At 37.3% G+C, this 19,804-nt stretch overlaps 1 protein-coding gene across 1 annotated transcript in view; it reads right to left on the reverse strand.

Annotated features, from left to right (window-relative positions):
• The window catches only part of ATF7IP2 (activating transcription factor 7 interacting protein 2), a 39,859-nt gene extending 34,500 nt beyond the window's left edge, over window positions 1–5,359 (reverse strand). Inside the window, exons 1-2 of the mRNA XM_087870508.1 lie at window positions 4,481–5,359; window positions 3,318–3,442 (exon numbers count right to left, since the gene is read on the reverse strand). Of these exons, the coding sequence (XP_087726634.1) occupies window positions 3,318–3,442; window positions 4,481–5,321 (966 nt within the window). The 5' untranslated portion in view covers window positions 5,322–5,359. The remainder of the gene's footprint in view (window positions 1–3,317; window positions 3,443–4,480) is intronic.
• Between the last annotated feature and the right edge of the window lie 14,445 nt (window positions 5,360–19,804).

The following is a 19,804-nucleotide window of genomic DNA, read 5'->3' on the forward strand; positions in this document are numbered from 1 at the left end:
TGTGAAAGAGCTCCATAAAATAGAATACAGTGAATTGATATAAAGGAAATAAATATGCAAGATAATCTACTTTACTTGCATAGGTTTTTTAGGGAGTGACTTTGTTACTGTTAAAATGAAGAGGTCAGGACTAATTAGGTAGTGACTAATGCTATTTGGCATAATGCATGCTCTTCTAACAGTGTATAGTAGCTATCACTTGAAACATTAATGCATTTCATTATCTCGCTGTTTTTTTAGAAAATAGACAGGCCTGTTTTCAGGGAGCATAATTAATCTCAATGCCCACTGATACGAACAGCTCTGCTGAGCCGTATATTCAGAAATACCCACTGTGATTTTTGCTGAATTTGTATCCTCCTGTAAGCTGCTTTCGTAACAGAGTAGGTAGTGTCTCTTAATAACAAAACCTATCATGATACACCCAACGTATTTATTAGTAATATTTGTATCTTTCCCCTAAATTCTTGCTTCTTGGTGTTTGAAACTGGAACACAAGGCTTCTATGGTAAACTCTTTTATACTGGTATCGTGGGATGATTAGGGTTATTCAGAAATTGTGATTATTCTCAAGGTTCCCTTCTCATTTCCAATTGTTCCTGCTCTTCAACATTATCATCTACTTGATTTTTTCTGTAACGCTTAACATTTCTTCAGTGATTTCTCAACATTAGACACGATTATCATTTTTACTGTCAAACCTTTAAGTATTTGATTCAACTAATAAGTGCTCAAAATAACATACTATCTTTACTGACACCTGTTACCCATGTGTGGTTTGTTGTTGTTGTTGTTGTTTTTAAAGATTTTATTTATTTGACAGAGAGAGAGACAGCCAGCGAGAGAGGGAACACAAGCAGGGGGAGTGGGAGAGGAAGAAGCAGGCTCATAGCAGAAGAGCCTGATGTGGGGCCCGATCCCAGAACGCCGGGATCACGCCCTGAGCCGAAGGCAGACGCCCAACCGCTGTGCCACCCAGGCGCCCCCTATGTGTGGTTTTGATGGATTACTACAGGCTTGCCAGTTCAAGGGCTGGGGTCAAGATGTAAAGCTCATACTCAGATGAATCTTGGAGAAACTCTCTAATGTTCTGAATGTGGAAATACTGTTTTGCTAATAAGCAGAGATCACACAGTGTTTGTGAAAATTCCCTGGTAACACATGGGATATTTGTTAAAACTCACAGATTCCTAAGCCCTAGCCTGGATTCACCAAACAGAATTTCCTGGGGCCTGGAAAGCTGTCTAATTAAAAAGCACCACCAGTAATTCTTATTAGGGAAGTTAGAGAAAAGAGTAGCCTAAAACAACAGTTTTCAACTACTAGTGAGTTCAATAAACCACAATTTAAACAAGTAAATACTCCCGGTGACCCAGATGGAGGCAGACTCTTAAAACTTGGTTAGTTAAAAGGAGTAAATGCCCATCCACGGGTTGTTTCTCTTGGTCAGAGTGGACATTTGTTCTTATTTAGTGGTGATGGTATTCATAAAAAAGACACAATAACCACCACCAAATACTTCATAAATGTCCTGCTGATGGTAGTGTGTCCAAAATTATGGTATCTGATGGAAATCCTAGGTACAATTTGCAGATGGCAGTGAAAGTAGCCCAAAGATTGAAGAAAGGCTAGCAATTATATATTTCCAATCTGCCTCAACTTTCCAAGATGGTACGTAGAATGAATAACTTGGATTTTAGAAGAAAAACTCCACTTCAGTAATTTAATTAGAATCAACAAGGCCAAGATCCATATAAAAATCTCAAAAAAGAAGAGTCAATAGCTCTGGGACTTTGTTAGGGAAGAATAATGTTAGAATGGTAGACCCTATTTTCACTGGGATTCAAACAAACAAACAAACAAACAAACAAACAAACAAACAAAAAACCCCAAATAGATGTGGTTTAGAGAGTTAACTCTTTGGACAGGAATTAAAATATCAAATGATGGAAAGCTAGCCATTTGGAGGTAGGTAAAAAGATAGTAATTAGCTAAAACCCAAGCTATCTCTGAAGAATATGCAAGACACTTCGGGGAGGGAGGAGGTGATGGTGAAGAAAACAAAATAAACTGCATTCATCCAAACTTGTTGGGAAGGACCATCTTCTGTGTCAACTCAGACCAAGTATTTTGTGAAACAGATAATAGTAATGAATGAAAACTGATTTTTCCATGCCAGGGACACCAAAATATTCAAAGATTAAATTTTGTCTTTCTATGTCCCTGTCAGAACTTATTTCTAAATTTAGCCACTAATCAATGGGAATAAGGCACAGCTGGAATCCCCAACTTTTTTCTTAAGCTACATCTATGCTCACCATAATTCTGCTACCCCTTTCCTGCAAATAACAGAATATTTACATATTTTTTTATTAGTGTTTCCTTTGGTCTTCCTGGAAGAAAAGACAAAGTAGAAAGGGAAAATCTGCTGACTCACCTTTCATGCTGGTTCTGCATGATCTTTCAAAAAGGTTTCCATTTATTTACGGGAATACATATTCATATCATATATAACTATATAATGGTAAGGGTCTGTTTTAGAAAACAGTAGTGTTTTTGTTTCTGAAACAGCAGGATAGTTTGGCTTCAGCCATTTTGGTCCATTATAGTTGACAGACATTAATCTACCACATAATGACTTTCAGTTGAATAATTCTAGTGGTAGTAAAATAGCAAAACAGGTCCTCATTACAGGACCTATTAAAATTGAAGCTCTTACACTCAAGAGTTGATCAGACATGGGAAACTGCAGTACAATGAAATACAATGGGGCAAAATGAAAGCAAGATGTGCGTTTGATGACGCTCTCAACCAAAGTATCAGAAAATGCAACCCTATCTGTGTAAACCTGGAAATTAGGGCAAGTAAACCCAAATTCAGCAGAACTTTATGATGGACTTCTGGGTTGTGCGAGTCCATGAAGTAGGGGTCAACTGCGATGAGGTATACAAAAGGCTGTAGCTGCAGATCGGAGAACCCCAAAACCAGAACAAAAGAGATTGAATTATTCAGCAAAGCTTAAGGTCAGGCAGTGTCTGACTTTCTAAGGCATTTAAATGTAATAATAACTAAAAAGTCCATTCTCCTTCTAATACAGCACTCTACCTACACGTGATTCTGTAGGTGACTCTGCATATGTTTTTGTAATGTAAACAATTCTCTTTCCCTAACACCTCCATCGGTTGATTCCGTTTCATATGCCACCTTTGCACCAAGTGAAAGTCTTCTGTACTAAATCATCATGGAGATCAATTAAATTTTACCATTTTTACTAATGAGAAGTTTCTGAAGCAAATATATAAGCCCCAATAGTTTACCTGTTCCAGCAATGCTGTTTGCTTTTCCAGAGCTACACAAATATTTTCATTAATTTGCTCTGAAGTTTTCATGCGCTTAACATTTTCTTTGTTTTCTAAAAACATCCTCTTCTTTTGATGATGGCCTTGGGGAAATGGAAAGATCAGAAAGTAAAAATATTCCTTCTAAGGAGAGAAAAAAGGAATTCTCTAATCCAGGGACTCTCTAAGGAAATAGAAAAACTAAAATGTGACCAAAGCAGATTTTTTTAGCAAATGTGATTGTCTAAAAAATTGTGATAAACTAACCTTAAAAAAAATGATTATCTTTGGTCTCATACTCTCCTTCCAGCCTTATTTAATACCTATTTAATACTGATAAAAACTGAATAACTTATATAGCACTTAGTCCTCTAGTTACTTAAGTGGTCTTACATTATTTTTATACAGTGACTTAGGCAGTCGGACATATTTTTAATAGGTGATCCTGTTATTTTTAAGTAATTTTAAATCCATTTTATTAAATGATCACTATGTAGCCTAGAAAAGAACACAAAATTTATCCTACGAAATGTTTTTTCTTACATTTTATTAATTTACAAAAAATATCCTACTTTGAATGAAAATTATTTTTGCTATTTTAATTATTTTATAACTCTAGAATTTCATTGGTTGGCTCTTTGATGTTTCTCTGCCACTCCACACAGACACGGATGTATGTTTATCTGTAATACATACCTATAATGTATCAGCTTACACTTGGCACATGATTTACAGGTCAATTCTATAAAAGGAATGAGTTCACGAATAATTAAAAAAACTCACTCAACTAGCCTCCTTATTAGCCTAATAAATAAAATTTCAAAATAAGAAGAGATACAGATGAAATAAACCAAACAATTGCCAGAAGTCACCTTTTGATTTTTTGAACGCTCAAGTGAAAGCGATTGATTCCTTCTTTGCCAGAATTTACTTCCCTTCAGATATGGAGGATACCATTTTCCCCTCCTCACCCCAAATGGTTTAGAAACAAGATACTCTGAAATGATCACTGTCATCATTTACTTTTTCCCTGGCTATATTACTCCATGGTTTCTATAGCTGAGGCTAAAAAAAAATCCCCCAAAAGGAAAGTGACAATGACTATTTTAATTTCTCCAAAAGATGCACAAGTATACACTTACTGTTATCACTATCAGTGTCAAGTGCTGACAGCTGTGTTGAGTCTCTACTTTCACAATTTGAAATGCTGGAATGACAGGTTCTACAGGATTCTTCACTTTTCAAAATGTCCGCAGCACAGTTACTGGAAATGACTGAATTCACCAACTTAGGTATTTTATCAACAGGCACAAAACGGGTATCTGAACTTAAAAAGTCACCTTGACTTTTATCACATGACTCAGAGTTGGAGTTTGATTCTAAATAGGAAACTATCTTGTTGATTCTGTGATCATCCAAGGTATTGTTTACTGTAGTTTTTGGCATTTGAACCATACCACTCAAGACACTGGATGGACAACAAATGGATTTCAGATTACAGTCTTCTTCACATTGTTCAAAACAGGATTTTGTTACATCTGTCGGACATTCAATATGGTTTTCAGAAGTGTTTTGTGCATCTTTTGCCTCTGGTGTAAAGAGTTTCCTGGAAGAATCTATTGTTTTACTTGGCTTTTGGTAAGGGCACACAACTTGTTCTTCAGTGTATTCCAATCTTGTTTCTGAATCAACAATTTCTAGTGGTTTCATTACATTCTGAGAAAATACTTTACTCTTCTCTGAGCATATTGAATTTTTGTTAGAGTCCAATAAGGAAGCACCATTTTCAGAATGTCCGTATTTGCTATTCATGACATCGATACTTGAATTCTGATTACCACTTGACACATTATTCCCAGGTGCTGTCTTCAGTGCTTCGGCATTCTTTGACTTATTCAGGACCTCTACTTGCTTCCGGCAACTCGCAGGCATTGTTTTTTTGGCTTTTAGTATCTTCCGCTTGCTTCTATCTGGACTTGGCATCTTTTATACCCTAGAATTTAAAATACCATATTTAAATGCACTTCTCTAACAGACAAAAGCTTATTTATTTGTAATATTAAAATAATGTTCAAACTATTTCTAGAGATTTAGATAATGATTTTTCTTGAAAGTTACATCCATTTTCATCTGTCACTGAAAATGTACAGTTTTAATTTTTTTCTATAAATCTAAACTATATAAATTCAAACTTTATATTGTCTCTAAGCCTCTACTTGATACTAAGCCTGTTAATTTTATCTGGACACTTTTTGTATCACTGCACTGGCATAACCGTTAAAGTCTGGTTTCAATAATCCAAGCAGGCCATACCTTACATGATCCAAAGATTAAATTACATTTCTTCGTAAAAGCAAAACTCAATGTTTCACAAAGAATTTTGCATTTTCTATACCTAGCTTTCTTAAAGCTTTCCTAATGTTCAAATTGCCAAAATAAATGGTACTGCAGGAGTAATTCCCAATAGTTAGGAGTATAAAATGAGTGCTAAAGACGCACAACATGATGCCAGTTCAAACAAGAAAGCCAAGTGAGCTTTTAATTATTTTTCATAATTTAATAAAAATCTACATAGCAGAGAAAAATATTTTAGTGTTTATCTCTATCAAGTGTGATCTAAACTGTAGGTAGGTAGATAAATGGTTTAAAGGAAATAACTCTGTGAAGTTACAAGGCCATCAAAGACATAATAAAAACGACAAAAAAAAGAAAAAAATATGTGTATACGGGCATGATATGCCAGTTATCTAACAAACTATAGAGAGCTTATTAAACTGAAAAGACAGAATCTAGGACTTTTGAAGGCACAAATAACCCATTTCTTTTTAAGTATGCTCCATGCCCAGCAGTGTGGAGCCCAATGCAGGGCTTGAACTCATAACCCTGAGATCAAGACCTGAGCCCACGTCGAGTTGGATGTTTAACCAACTGAACCACCTGGTGCCCCATTAGCATGGTTGATTAAACTTTAACTGATAATCTGGATACATAAAACAATCAGCTTCATGTAAAGACATACTTCTTGTTGGTACTGTACAGCTATGTGCCCTATAAATACAAAAATTCTTATTTTATTTTAAAGACAATTTGTATCAAAAATGAAAAAAATGTCTGATGAATTTTTAGATGAATATGCTATCATTTTTCTAACAAAAAGAGAAGTTCTTTTGACTAGAAATCCATGAGAACTAAAACTTCTTATGTTTTTAAACATTAGTTACTTGGAATATTTTTTCCTGACTACATTCTGGCTTCCTAAGTTTCAATTCGTGGCTTCTTCACTCCACGTATATTTCAGATGCCAGACACCGTAGACAATATTCCCATCACAGTCAGGCCAACAGGCAATAATTACCTACATTCAAAAGTGACTATGAACCACAAATATATCCTATTTAAACTCACACTAAGTATATCCCCAATCACAAAGTGCCTGAAGCTACTCTACTGCCAGGTGACACAAAGGTAAGGAGAAATCAAGATGAAGAGAGACAGTAGTCCTAAATGATTATAGTTGAAATATCTTACTTTCATAAATCTTACAAAAACTACCAATCATGTGAATACATAGCTATGGTCCTTTCTCAGGGCCTTTAGAAAAGGCCCAAACTAGTGAAAAGCCCTCAAAACTTTGGAGTAAATACGCCTCTACATTTGATGCACACACAAGACGTGTGATGTCCATTAATTATAAAGTATGGCAACATATGAAAACACTGAATATCTTTGAACCACCCACCATTCAGCCAAATACCACCAGTAACTTGCATTTATCCAAGTTTTCCCACACCATGCCTCCTCCCTTCTTACCCAGCCTAAGGTAATTTTCTATCCTAAATTTTGAGTTTATACTTCTATTACTTTTTAGGTTAGTTTCATTATAAATGTAATACGTAAACAATATAGTTTAATTCTGCTTACTTTTGAGCAAACCATACAGTTTTCTAACACGTTTCTTCATGCACATCCCCAGACTCATCCATGAAACTGTGTATAGCGGTAATTCATACATTTTAATGGCATCATAATGATCCATTGGGTCAATATAACAAAACCTGTTAATCTAGTTCTTTATGAAGGATATTTGAGTGACTTCCAGTTTTCTTTTACTTACTAACATTATTGCTATGACTATTGTTTCAAGGTGCATGTCTATAAAATTTTTTGAGTGGATTTGTTGGGTAGCAATAAGATATAAAAATGTTCAAATTTTCAAGATAGTCAAATTATTTTCCAAAGCAGGTGTACCAATTTACATCCCTACAGGCAATGAATGAGTTAACACTATCCACATCCTCTCAAGCCTTTGATATTGCCAGACTTAATTTCTACCAATCTACTTGGATATAGATATATATCTCATGGTCTTAATTTGCATTTCCCTAATTAGTAGCATCTTCCTATGTTTATTGGCTATACATATTTCCTTATCTGCAAAATTCCTGGTTCTATCTTGCTTATTTTGTTTTTGATTGGGTTGTCTTTTCTCATGTATTTCTTAAGAGAACTTAATGTATTATGAATAATAATCCTCTGGGGACACCTGGGTGGCTTAGTTGGTTAAGCGTCTGTCTTCAGCTCAGGTCATGATCCCAGGGTCCTGAGATGGAGCACCATGTCGGGCTCCCTGCTTGACGGGGAGCCTACCTCTCCCTCTCCTCTGTGCTTATGCTCTCTCTCACTAGCTCTGACTCGCTCTCAAATAAATAATAAATAAAATTAAAAAATAATAATACTTGGGGCGTCTGGATGGCTTAGTCATTAAGCATCTGCCTTTGGCTCAGGGCATGATCCCAGGGTCCTGGGATTGAGCCCCGCATCAGGCTCCTTAGCTGGGAGCCTGCTTCTTCCTCTCCTACCCCCCCTGCTTGTGTTCCCTCTCTTGCTGGCTGTCTCTCTCTGTCAGATAAATAAATAAAATCTTTAAAAACAAACAAACAAACCTCTGTCAGTCATTTGTTGTATGAGTTACATGTATCTTCTCTCATTTCTGGCTTGTCTTTGGATCTTCCTAATTTTAATACAGATTTCTTTTTTTTCTTTAATGGCTAACGTTATAATCTCTCTTGAGAAATCCTTCCGCACCCCTAGGTAATGTGTGAAATAGTGAGGCCTACTGGTGGTATAGAAGCCTTCTTCGGATCTAAGTTATTTCATGACACAGACCTGCACCACAGCTGTGCAATTATAAAAATATATAAAAGCAGACCTGAGTGAATATATAATAGGAACACTTTCTCAGAGAGAATTATTTTTCAAGTTTATAAACATAAGAAAATTGGTCCTAACAGTGTGCAGCTTGTTAGCTGATAAAACTTAAGGCACTATAGAGAGGTACTTCACTTGGAAAACCTCTGCATCGCCAGTATGCTTAGGGAAAAATAAGTAAAACTGCCAGTAAAACGCTCAGGGAAGTTAAGTACTGGTAACTGCCTAAAAGGCAAATGACAGTTTACATATTGTAGAGAGGTTTAGTGAAATTTATTATTGGGAGAATAAAAATAAAAGACTTAGTCTAATTGGGGATCCTTGCCATCACCAGAACTTCTGACTCTCTTCAACCAGCTTGAATCCTTTGCTGTCAAATAAGCAACATCTCACACACTTCTTTAGAATTATGGTACTGTCCAGCAGCACAAGGTAGGAAAGAGAAGTCATCTGTATTTTCTCAAGTTTTAAAGATCTGTCTTTCGTAATTTAAGTCCTTAATCCTTTTAGATTTGATTTTAGAATATGTCGAGAGGAAGGGATCTGATTACATTTTGCCCTCAGGTGTATAATTAATTGTTGGACAGTATCTTGTTAACTTTGAACTTTAAAAATGTTACCTTTCATTTATCTGATGATGTAACTCCTACTGAACATACTGCTGTCCAACCCATCAATTTGCTTTAGATGTCTCTTGTAAAACTTACTGAAAATATTTTAGCCTAATGAATCTTTTAATAGAATTTAATCCATTTACATTTATTATGCCACTAAAGCTTTAACTTATACTTGCTGTTTTGCCTTCTGATTTTCACAGCTTTTTGTTGTTATATTTTACTTTCTACTGTTTGTTATCTCTGTATCATTCTCAAACATGAAAATGTCCTTTTTATAAGGTCTATATACGCTTCACAATTCCATGGATTCTAGTATTTTTTATTAAAAAGTTTTCTAAAAGCCTTTCAGCCAATGTTTCAGTAACTATTGAAGTAAAGAGTAAAACAATATCATTTAAATATACCTTATCTTAAAGTATTCAAGGGGCACCTAGCTAGTTCAGTTGGAAAAGCACATGACTCAATCTCTGGGTCATGAGTTGGAGCCCCACATTGGGTGTAGAGATTACTTAAATAAACAAAACTTAAAAGTATTTGAACTTTACATCCCAGATTTTACCTTACTTTGATGTTATATATACATTCACGAAAAATTCTGGATATTTACATTCTGCTTCAGAGCCAAAATTAGTTATTATTAACAAATCTGCCATAAACATTCATGTGTAAGTTTCTGTGCTGACGTGTTTTCATTTCTCTTGGTTATATGCCTATATGGAACTGCTGAGTCATACTGTAACTCCATATTTAACCTTCTGAGGAACAGACTGTTTTCAAAAGCATCTGGACCAATTTACATTCACAACAGGAGTATATGAGAGATTTTGTTTTAATATGTCTTCATCAACACTCGTTATTATCTCTTTTCCAGTAAAGTCATCTTGGTAAGAATGATGTGGTACCTCATTGTCATTCTGATTTGCATTTCCCTGATGGTTAATGCTGCTGCTTATTGGCCACTTGTTTATCTTATTTATTCAGATCATTTGCCCACTTTAAATTTGGGTTATTTGCCTTTTTTTAATTGACTTATAAGAATTCTTTATATATTCTAGATTCAGTCCCTTTTCACATGATTTGCAAACTTTTTCTCACATTCTGTAGGTCTTTTCAGTTTCTTGATATGCTTGGAAAAATTAAAGTTTTTAATTTTTTAAAGAGATTTATTTATCTTAGAGGGGGCTGCAGAGGAAGAGAGAGTCTTAAGAAGACTCTAGGCTGAGTGTGGAGCCCGGCATGGGGCTCTATCACGACCTAAGGCAAAACCAGGAGTCGGAGGCTTAACCAACTCTGCCACCCAGGTGCCCCAAGTTTTTAATTTTTATAAAGTCCAATTTAGTTTTGTATTTGTAGCTCGAGCTTTTGGAGTCACATCTAAGAAATCACTATTTAATCCAAGGTCATGAAGATTTACACCTGTTTCAAAGTTGTATAGCTTTACTTCTTTGATCCATTTTAATTATATATAGTGTGAAGGGGATCCATTTATTCTTTTATGTGTGGATAGTTGTTCTAGTACCATTTGAACAGGCCATTCTTCCCTCCAGTGAATTGTTATGGCACTCTTGTCAAGACCAATTAATTTAAATCTTAAGGTTTATTTCAGGATTCCCAGTTTCATCCCACTGATATATAGGTCTCAATTACTGTAGCTTTCTGTTAAGTTTTAAATTTAGGATATGAGGCCACAACTTTTTGAAGATTGTTTGGGCTATTCTGAGTTTCTTGAATATGTTATGAATTTCAGGATCAGATTAACAATTTCTGCAAAGAAGCCTACTGGACTTTGATAGCGATCATGTTGAATATAGATAGATCAATTTAGGGAGTATGGCTACCTCAATTTTATCAAGTCCTCTGATCCATGAACATGGAAGTCTTTCCATTTACTTATTTAATTTCTTACAAAGGTATACTGTAGTTTTTAGAGTTTTGCATTTCTTTTTGATACTGTTGTAAATGAAACAATTTCATTTTTGGATTATTCATTGCAAGCACATGGAAATACAAGAGAATACTGTATATTGATCTTGCCTGTAACACTGTTGACCTTGTTTTTATCTCTAGTTTTTTTTGGGGGGGGTTCCTTAGGATTTTCTACAAGCAAGATCCTGTCATATGTCAGTTTTATTTCTTCTTTCCCAGTCTTGATGCCTTCTATTTCATTTTCTTGTCTATCCTGACTTGAAACTCCAGTACAATAACAGAAGTGGCAAAAGTTGACATCCTCTTCTTGTTCTAACTTAGTGGAAAAACCTTCAGTCTTTAACCATTCTATATGGTGTTAGCTGTGGATTTTTCACAGATGCCCTTTATCAGGATAAGGAATTTCCCAACTATCTCACTTTGTTGAATGTTTTTATCATAGAGGAGCACTGCATTTTGTTAGAAAATATTTTAGCATCTATTAACAATTGTATGGCTTTGCTTTCTATTCTATTGATATGGTAGATAAATATATTTTTGGATGTGAAACCAACCTTGCATTCCTGGGATAAATACCACCTGGTCGTGGTGTATAATCCTTTCTCTGGGTTGCTGGATTGATTTTTTTAGTATTTTACTGAGGATTCTTGCATCTATATTCATAAGAGATATTGTTCTGTAGTTTTCTTGTGAGGTCTTTGTGTGATTTTGTTATCAGGAGAATACTGGCCTCTGGGCCTCACAGAATGATTAGGGAAGTGTTCCTTCATTTTCTATTTCTTAAAAAAATGTGCAAAAAATTGGTATTTTTATACATTTTGTAGAATTCAACAATAAAGCCATCTAATACTGGCCTTTTCTGTGTTCTAATTCAGTCCCTGTACTTGTTATAGGCCTGTTCAAATTTTTTATTTCTTCTTGAGTCAGTTTTGTTCATTTGGGTCTCTTTAGGAATCTATTTCAACCATTTAATTGATTGGTATAGAAGTGAATTGTTCTATTGTATTGTCATCGGTTTTTTAACTTCTGGAAGGTCAGTACTAATGCCTACTCTTTCATTCCTGATTTCAGTTACTTAAGTATCTTTCATATTCAGTCTAGGTAAAGGTTTGTGAATCTTTTTGGTCTTTTTGAAAAAACTTCTAGTTTCCTTGATTTTCTCTATTTTTCTTTCTTAATTTTATTACTTTCTGCAGTAATCTTTATTATTTCCTTCATTCTTCTGACTTTAGTTTGCTCTTCTTTTTGTATTAAGATTAAAAGTCAGATAATTGACTTGAGATCTTCTTTTTTATTTTGCACTACCCCCCCCCCTTTTAAAAAGTAGGCTCCACACCCAGGAGAGAGACCAATGCAGGCCTTGAACTCATGACCCTGAGATCAATACCGAGATTGAGTTGGACACTCAACCGACTGAGCCCCACAGGTGCCCCGAGACCTTCTTTTTTAATATAGGTGTCCATCACTACAAATTTCCTTTTTTTAAAAAAAAAATTTATTTGATAGAGCAAGTATGCATGGGGGAGAGGGAGAAAGAGCATCTCAAGCAGATTCCCTGCTGAATGCGGAGCCCGATGCGGGACCCCGATCTCACGATCCTGAGATCAAGACCTGAGCTGAAATCAAGAGTCGGATGTTCAACCGACTGAGCCACCCTGGCTCCTCGACTACAAATTTCATTCTAAGAATTGCTTTAATTTCACTTCAAAGTTTTGGAATGTTATGTCATTTTCACTCATTTCAAAGTATTTTCTAATTTCCCTTGAGCTGTTTAATTTGCACACAGTTGGGAATTTCTCAAATTTCTTCTTGGCACTGAATCCTAATTTCATTCCACTGTAATCAGAGAATGTACTTCATTGATTCCAATCCTTTTAAGTTTGATGAGATTTGTTTTATGGCTCAGTATGTCTATACTGGAAAATGTTCTATGTACATGAGAATAACGTATATTCTGCTGTTATTTTGACTGGTCGCAAGTTGTCTCCTAGGTCTACTTGGTTCGTAGTGTTATTCTTAAGTCCTATTGACCTCCTGCCTAGTTTTCTATCCAGTATGAAAGTGCTGTATTGAAATCGCCAACCATTATTATTGAATTGTCTACTTCTCCCTTCAATTCTTGTCAATATTTGCTTTGTGTATTTTGGTGTTGTTATTAGGTGCATATAATACATACATACACATATATGTATATACATAATTGTTATAACTTCCTGAGGGACTAGTCCTTTTATTATAAAGCATCCCTCTTCACTTTTAGTAAAATTTTTGTTCTAAAATCTGTTTTGTCTGAAATCAGTATAACCACTCTTTCTTATGGTTGCTCTTTGTACAACAGATCTTCTTCTATTCTTTCACTTTCAACATATTTGTATCTTTCAAACTAAGGTGTATCTCCTGTAGAAAGCATATACTTGAGTACTGTTTTTCCTCCAATCTGAAAATCTCTGTACAACTAGATTAAGCCATTCATATTTGAAATTATTGATAGCTCGATTTATGTCTACATTTTACTTTATATATCTCACATCTTTTGCTCCTCTATTCCTTTCTTTAATGCTGTAGGTATCAGTTTAAAATGTTTTTTAAGTGGCATTTAAAAATTTCACATTTATGGGGCACCCGGATGGCTCAGTTGGTTGAGCATCTGCCGTGGGCTCTGGTCATGATCCTGGGGTCCTGGGATCAAGCACCGCATCGAGATTCCTGCTCAGTGCAGAGTCTGCTTCTTCCTTTCCCTCTGACCCTCCCTACTCATATTCTCGCCTGCTCTCTCAAATGAATAAAACATTAAAATTTCACATTTCTACCTATTACAGAGAAATATAGGCAGTGTTTTAATTGAGCACATCAATTAATTCATTAGATTAACTTGTTTGAATTTTCTATGTAGGTAATGTCATGATTTTTTCTTGCTAATCCTTACTTTTTTCTTTTCTTGTTTTACTACATTTAGAACCTTTGGTATGATGTGAATAGGTACGCTGTTAGTGCACATGCTTCTCTCACTATCAAACTTGGATAAGGTGTGGTATTTCATTATATCACCACTAAATATGATTTTTGTAATAATTTTTGGAGATACACTTTATTGGATTAGTAATTACCCTTCTATTCCTAGTTTTTACCATGATTGTGTTTTCAAGTTAATCAAATGTCTTTTCATATCTATTTAGAGGATCACATAATCTCAGTTTTTCAATTAATTTGCATCACATTGATATTTTAAAATATTTAATCTTGCTTATTCCTAGATATTCTCCCATGTTCTGGATTTAATTTGCTAACACTTTGTTTAGGAATCTTGTATCAATTTTATGAGAGAGAAGAGTCTGTAATTTTCCTTTATTGTGTTTTGACACCAGTGTTATGTATGGTGGCCTCATAAAACTGGAAAGTCTTTTCGATTGTCTTTAGAGTTTGTGCTTACAAATGGTATTACTTCTTCCTTAAATGTTAGAAATAATTTACCATAATGCCATCAGGGCTTGGCGTTAACTTTGTGATAACGCTTTTCAGTTATAATTGAATTTTTAAAAATAGACACAGGACCATTCATATTTTCTATATCTGTTATTTTTAGTTATTTTTCTCTTTCAACAGAATTTCACATTTATAAAGTTCTTCATTATACTGTCTAATTATATTTGTAACACTTCCAAGATCTGTAGTACTTTTGTTTTCTTTTTAAAAAATGGATGGAAGTGGTGGCAGCTCAGGCCAGGCTCAGCCTCCAGCTGTCTTACCACCTACACCAGCTTCTTAGCGCATCTGGGCAGATGTCAGGGCAGTGAATGAAGTCAAAGTATATTGGCACCCACTGGAAGTTGGTTTTGCAAAAAGCCTGGCCCCAGCGGTCCAGCAGGCTGAAGTCACTCTGGCTCATGGCTGCCTTGCACAGGGACTCTATCAGCTGTTGTTGCCACACTGCTCCTTCTTTGCCCTTGTAGCTGGTCAGGCTTCACTGAGCCTGGTGTAGTGCTCTTTTTATTCTTGATATTAGTGATGGTTCTTTTTTCTTCATCATTCTTACTAGAAATTCATTTAATCAATATTTTCAAAGCACTGACTTTTGGCTTTCATGGCTTTCTATTGTACGCGGTGTTCATCATTTCCTGTTGGCATTTTAATTCCATTTTCTTCAGGCTTGATTTGTTGTTCTTTTTCCAGCTTGAGATGAAAACTCAGATCTTTAACTTTCGGTTCCCTTCCCTTTTTAACTTTGCATTTAAAGCTATAAAATTTTCCTCTAGTTCTGCTTTAGTTGAATTCCACACATTTTGATAAACCCTACCTCAATTCTAATATTTGGTTCAAAGTATTTTCCAATCTCCATTATAATTCCTTCTATGATCTATAGATTATTTAAAACATTGATTAATTTCCAGGCAATTACAGATTCCGTTTATATCTTCACTGAAAGTTAGCTTAATTGCACTGTAATCAGAGAATATCCTCCAAAATGATTTCCATCTTTTATTTGTTGAGGCTAGCTTCATGGTCAATTTTTCAAAAAGCTCCACATATACTTGAGCAGAACATGTCTTCCAACACTGTTGGGTGCGGTGTTATATGTAAATGCCAACTAGTTCAGATTTAGTTGTGCTATTCACAGTCTTCCAGCTATTATAAACACTGAGAGTGGGTTTGTCTATTTCTTTTGATTTAATCATTGTCCTTTTTTCTTTATATAGTTTGATGCTTTGAGTAGACACTGATTTGAGCCTATTTTCTCTATTCCTGGTGATGGACTGGTTTTCTTCATTATCAAATTTCTCATAATGCTTCTTGCTGAGACAGTACCTTAATACATGTAAGCACTAAATAAATGGCAATTCTTGTTATATTTTGTTAAAATCCACTGAACCACGTCTTTAACTTCCCTTTACTAAAAAGTGAAACTTAAAAACAAACCAATCTGAGCTAGGTTATATAACTTGTTCCAGAAAACACAGTTTGGAAAGCATTTAACCCCAGGATCTTAAGACACAAAGAAATCTTGAATCACAAGAACAAATCAGATAAGGAATTATGAAGAGACAGGGTATCTTCAGGGGGTATATAACGGTCAACAAAATGACAAACTTGACCAACTTGTCTCATAATGAGCATGAACTAATCCTTATGCTTCTAAGTGTGGTCCATGGACCAGCTGCATCAGCTACCTTCTAAGTGCTAATACAATTTTGCTTTTACTTTAAAAATTCTTATCAGTGTAATACCATAAAATGAAACAGTATAAAGTGCTCATAATGCAATGAAATAGTTGCTTGTCAGCACTCCTTAATGCCCAGTGGCAGTCAATTTTAACTAATTTAACAACTTGTTTTTTTACATCTCTGTATTTTTAAGTAATACATTCACACTAGTTATTTGTTATAAATTCTAACCATTATCAAATTCCTATACTTACAGATGAGATTTAGCTCTTTTCTACACCCTATACCTTTTTATCACATTTGTAGCTAAATCAATACTTAAGTTATAGGCAAGTATTTTCTACATAATCAGACTATCATGATTGCATTATCTTTCCTACATTGTTTTTCCTGAAGCTATTGAGTTTTATCTCCTGATTTCCTATAAACCTATCTTTCACTGTTTTCAAATTCATCAGAACTGTCATATATCAATATTTTCCCTTTTCCCCCATTCCTTCAAGGTCATATTTAAAGATCACCTCTTCAAAAAAGGCTTCCCCCAAGAGAATGACTTCCTTATCTGATTATCCCATTACAAACATATACTTTTATTTACTTTTATATCTTCAGGAAGAGGACTTTCATACAGATTTATAAAATGCTGCTTAAATGTATACACAACTTACAAAAATTAACTTCTGGAAAGCCAGCCAGGGTCATTCTTTCCTTAAAGTACCAAAACAGGCCTCAGCAACTTTTGACACAACAATCTCATAAGCTATTTCATATCAGCAGCACTATCCACAGTAGTGTCATGGAGGCACATTAATGGTATCGCATTTAGTAGATACATTTAGCGCATCTACGGAATTAATGGTTAAATTTAGTAAGATCTATTAACATCCCTTATATCCCAAGAAATTTTATCAGGAGTTCAAAAATTCAAACTACATCTGATTATCTCCCCTTCCCAGAGAGTCAATTATTTCTCTCCAAATATTGCCTGACTACAATCTTTCTGTCCTACTGAGATTGGTAAAGCTGAAGAGTGATAAGAAGTTAGGTACCCGAGTCTATAGTAATGCATTTTAAAAGTATATGTCAAGGTTTATCAGTTAAGCATCTGACTTTGGCTCAGGTTATGATCTCAGGGTCAGGGATTGAGTGCTAGGTGGGGAGTCTGCTTGTCCCTCTCCCTCTCCCCCTCCCTCTGCTGCAGCTCTGATAAATAAAATCTTTTAAAAAAATGACTCGGAGAACACAGTACTTAAATGATGCAAAAATATGAGACAAAATAAGATATAATCCTTTTTTATATTTAATATAATGTCACTCAACTTAATGAGAACACTCTTGCGCATTTAAAGTTATAAAGCTTATTTTTATTTGTAACTACCCAATATATTACTTAAAATTTGATTACATGAAATGAAATACATCTGTAAACACCCACTAAGAGAGAATTACAGGACATGCACAAAGATGTGAGGGTCACACAGTATTTTCACACCCGAATTCAAGATATTAAGTAGCAAGGAAATACAGTGGACTGAAAGCTGAGGAGATGTACAACAGTCAATAAAATAGAGCAGAAAATTCAAGATGTACCTAGACAGACCAGTTCATAAAAGACGTAAACCATTTCCAGTACGACACTGTCCGTGCATTTCTGTTGACGCAGAAGTCAGTCTTAAGATGTGGTCTGTACAAATCTGCAGATAAGACTGACAGTTAAGTAGATTTGATTAGGGTCAGACTCAACGTCTCTTGAAAACCGAACTGAAGGATAAACTACGAAGGATACTTCACAAGAGCTGAACCCGATGTAATTAAACCTTGATTCAGAGGCTTCAGTTTTGCATTTTCAATAGCGCTCCTGTGACATGTTATCTTTGTCTTGACTGTTCTTCACCGTGTTTCGCGAATACCTATGTCGCGGATCGATTCCTGGCTACAAATAAAAACACAGGACAAAATCTTCATGGAAAGAGTATGAAATCCCAGGCTAGCATAGCCCAAGTTCGTTTAAAGTGGACAGTAGTGGACGTAATTTCGTAAATTCGTCCAACTTTTTCCTTCTAAGGGACTACTGAGCATATTTCTTCTAGATCTTGACCACACGTAAGTGTTTAGGGCAGTGAAAGCTAGCTCGTCCTGGAGCCCACAACAGATGCCGGCTGCTCACCACGTCAGGAGCTTCCTCTTCAAGCACCTAATCAGGCAAAGCTGGAAGAAGTCAAGTTTTCCAAGTATGGTCGGGCTGGAGTCAGAGAGACAAAAGCAAACTAAATGCTCCCTCTCTCTACTGCACACATCCTCCAACTTTGCCAAAACGGGATGGAAAGCCGGTCAGGTGGGAGCCGGAAGGAGAAAACGGTCTCTGATGTGTAGAGATGCACATATTTTCAGGCTCCTGTGCGAGCGGACGAGCCATCCCCGGGACGACTCTGCTACAGCATCCCCAGCGCCAATCAGCTCAACAGGTGTCCGGCACACGTTTGCGCGCCAGCCTCCCAGACCTGGGCCGCGGGATCTCAGGGGACCCCTCTGTCCCCGGGACCACCGCGCCACGACATTTCTCGACGACAGCCTCTCAGCCCCCTGGGGAACCTCGGCGCAGTCGCGCCGGTCCCCCGCTTCTTCAGCCAGCCAGCGCCGCCCGGGAGCCGCGCTGCCCGCCGCAGCTAAAAGTAGTCCGGCCGGGCCCCGATCCCATACTTACTCGGAAGGACAAAACCCTAGACTGCCGCCGTGTTCCTCCGCAGCCGCGATTCCCCACGCGGAGCGCACGCCGCCGCCGCTCCCCGCACCGCCCCCTCGGGAAGCGCCGCGAACGCGTGCTCTCGCCCGTCGCGGGTGTCTTCCCGGCCGGAGCCCCGGGACCAGTCTGCGGGCGCCTCTCGGTCAGCCCCGCCGCCGCGACCGCCCTGCTCGCGCGGCATCCCCGGGCTTCGGCGCCGGCCCTCACAGACGCGCGCGGCGCCACGCAACCGCCAACTCGGCCAACCGCCGCTCGCGCGGGGCTTTCGCCCGGCCCCAACGTACCTCCGGCGGCGCCGCGCCGGCCGCTTCTCTCAACAGAAGCTCAACGAACAGCAACCGCCGCGCACAATAACGCTCCCGCGAGGACCTGTGGAGGTAAGTCTGCCCGCGCCCGCCCCCGCCGGACTCCCGGCCAATGGCAGCGCGAACGTGTGGCGGCCCAGCCAATCAGGGGCGCCCTGGTGGAGGGGGCCGGGCGGGGGAGGGGAAAAGCGGCCGGGGAGTGGAAGTCGGTTGCGGGGTGCGGGGAGCTCGCCCGCCGCGGCGCTACTGCTTTGTAGTCCGCGCCCGCCGCCACTTGGCGGCGCGGGGTCGGGCCGTTGCTTCGAGTGACACGCGCGACGCGGTGGAAAGTTTTCCGAAAGTCGTGACCAGGGAAACTTTGTTTACAAAAACCGATTTGAATGTTCAGAATATTGCCTTTAAAATCTCATTTACTTAGTTTACGGAGTTTTGGGACAACTGTTTAAATTTTGCGACCCGGGCGAGTGGGCCCGGCCCAGTTATGTTTTCTTGAGTTTCCTAAATTGTC

Source organism: Ursus americanus, chromosome 2, assembly GCF_024610735.1.
Source record: "Ursus americanus isolate L20-20 chromosome 2, mUrsAme1.1.p, whole genome shotgun sequence".
Classification (NCBI taxonomy): domain Eukaryota; kingdom Metazoa; phylum Chordata; class Mammalia; order Carnivora; family Ursidae; genus Ursus; species Ursus americanus.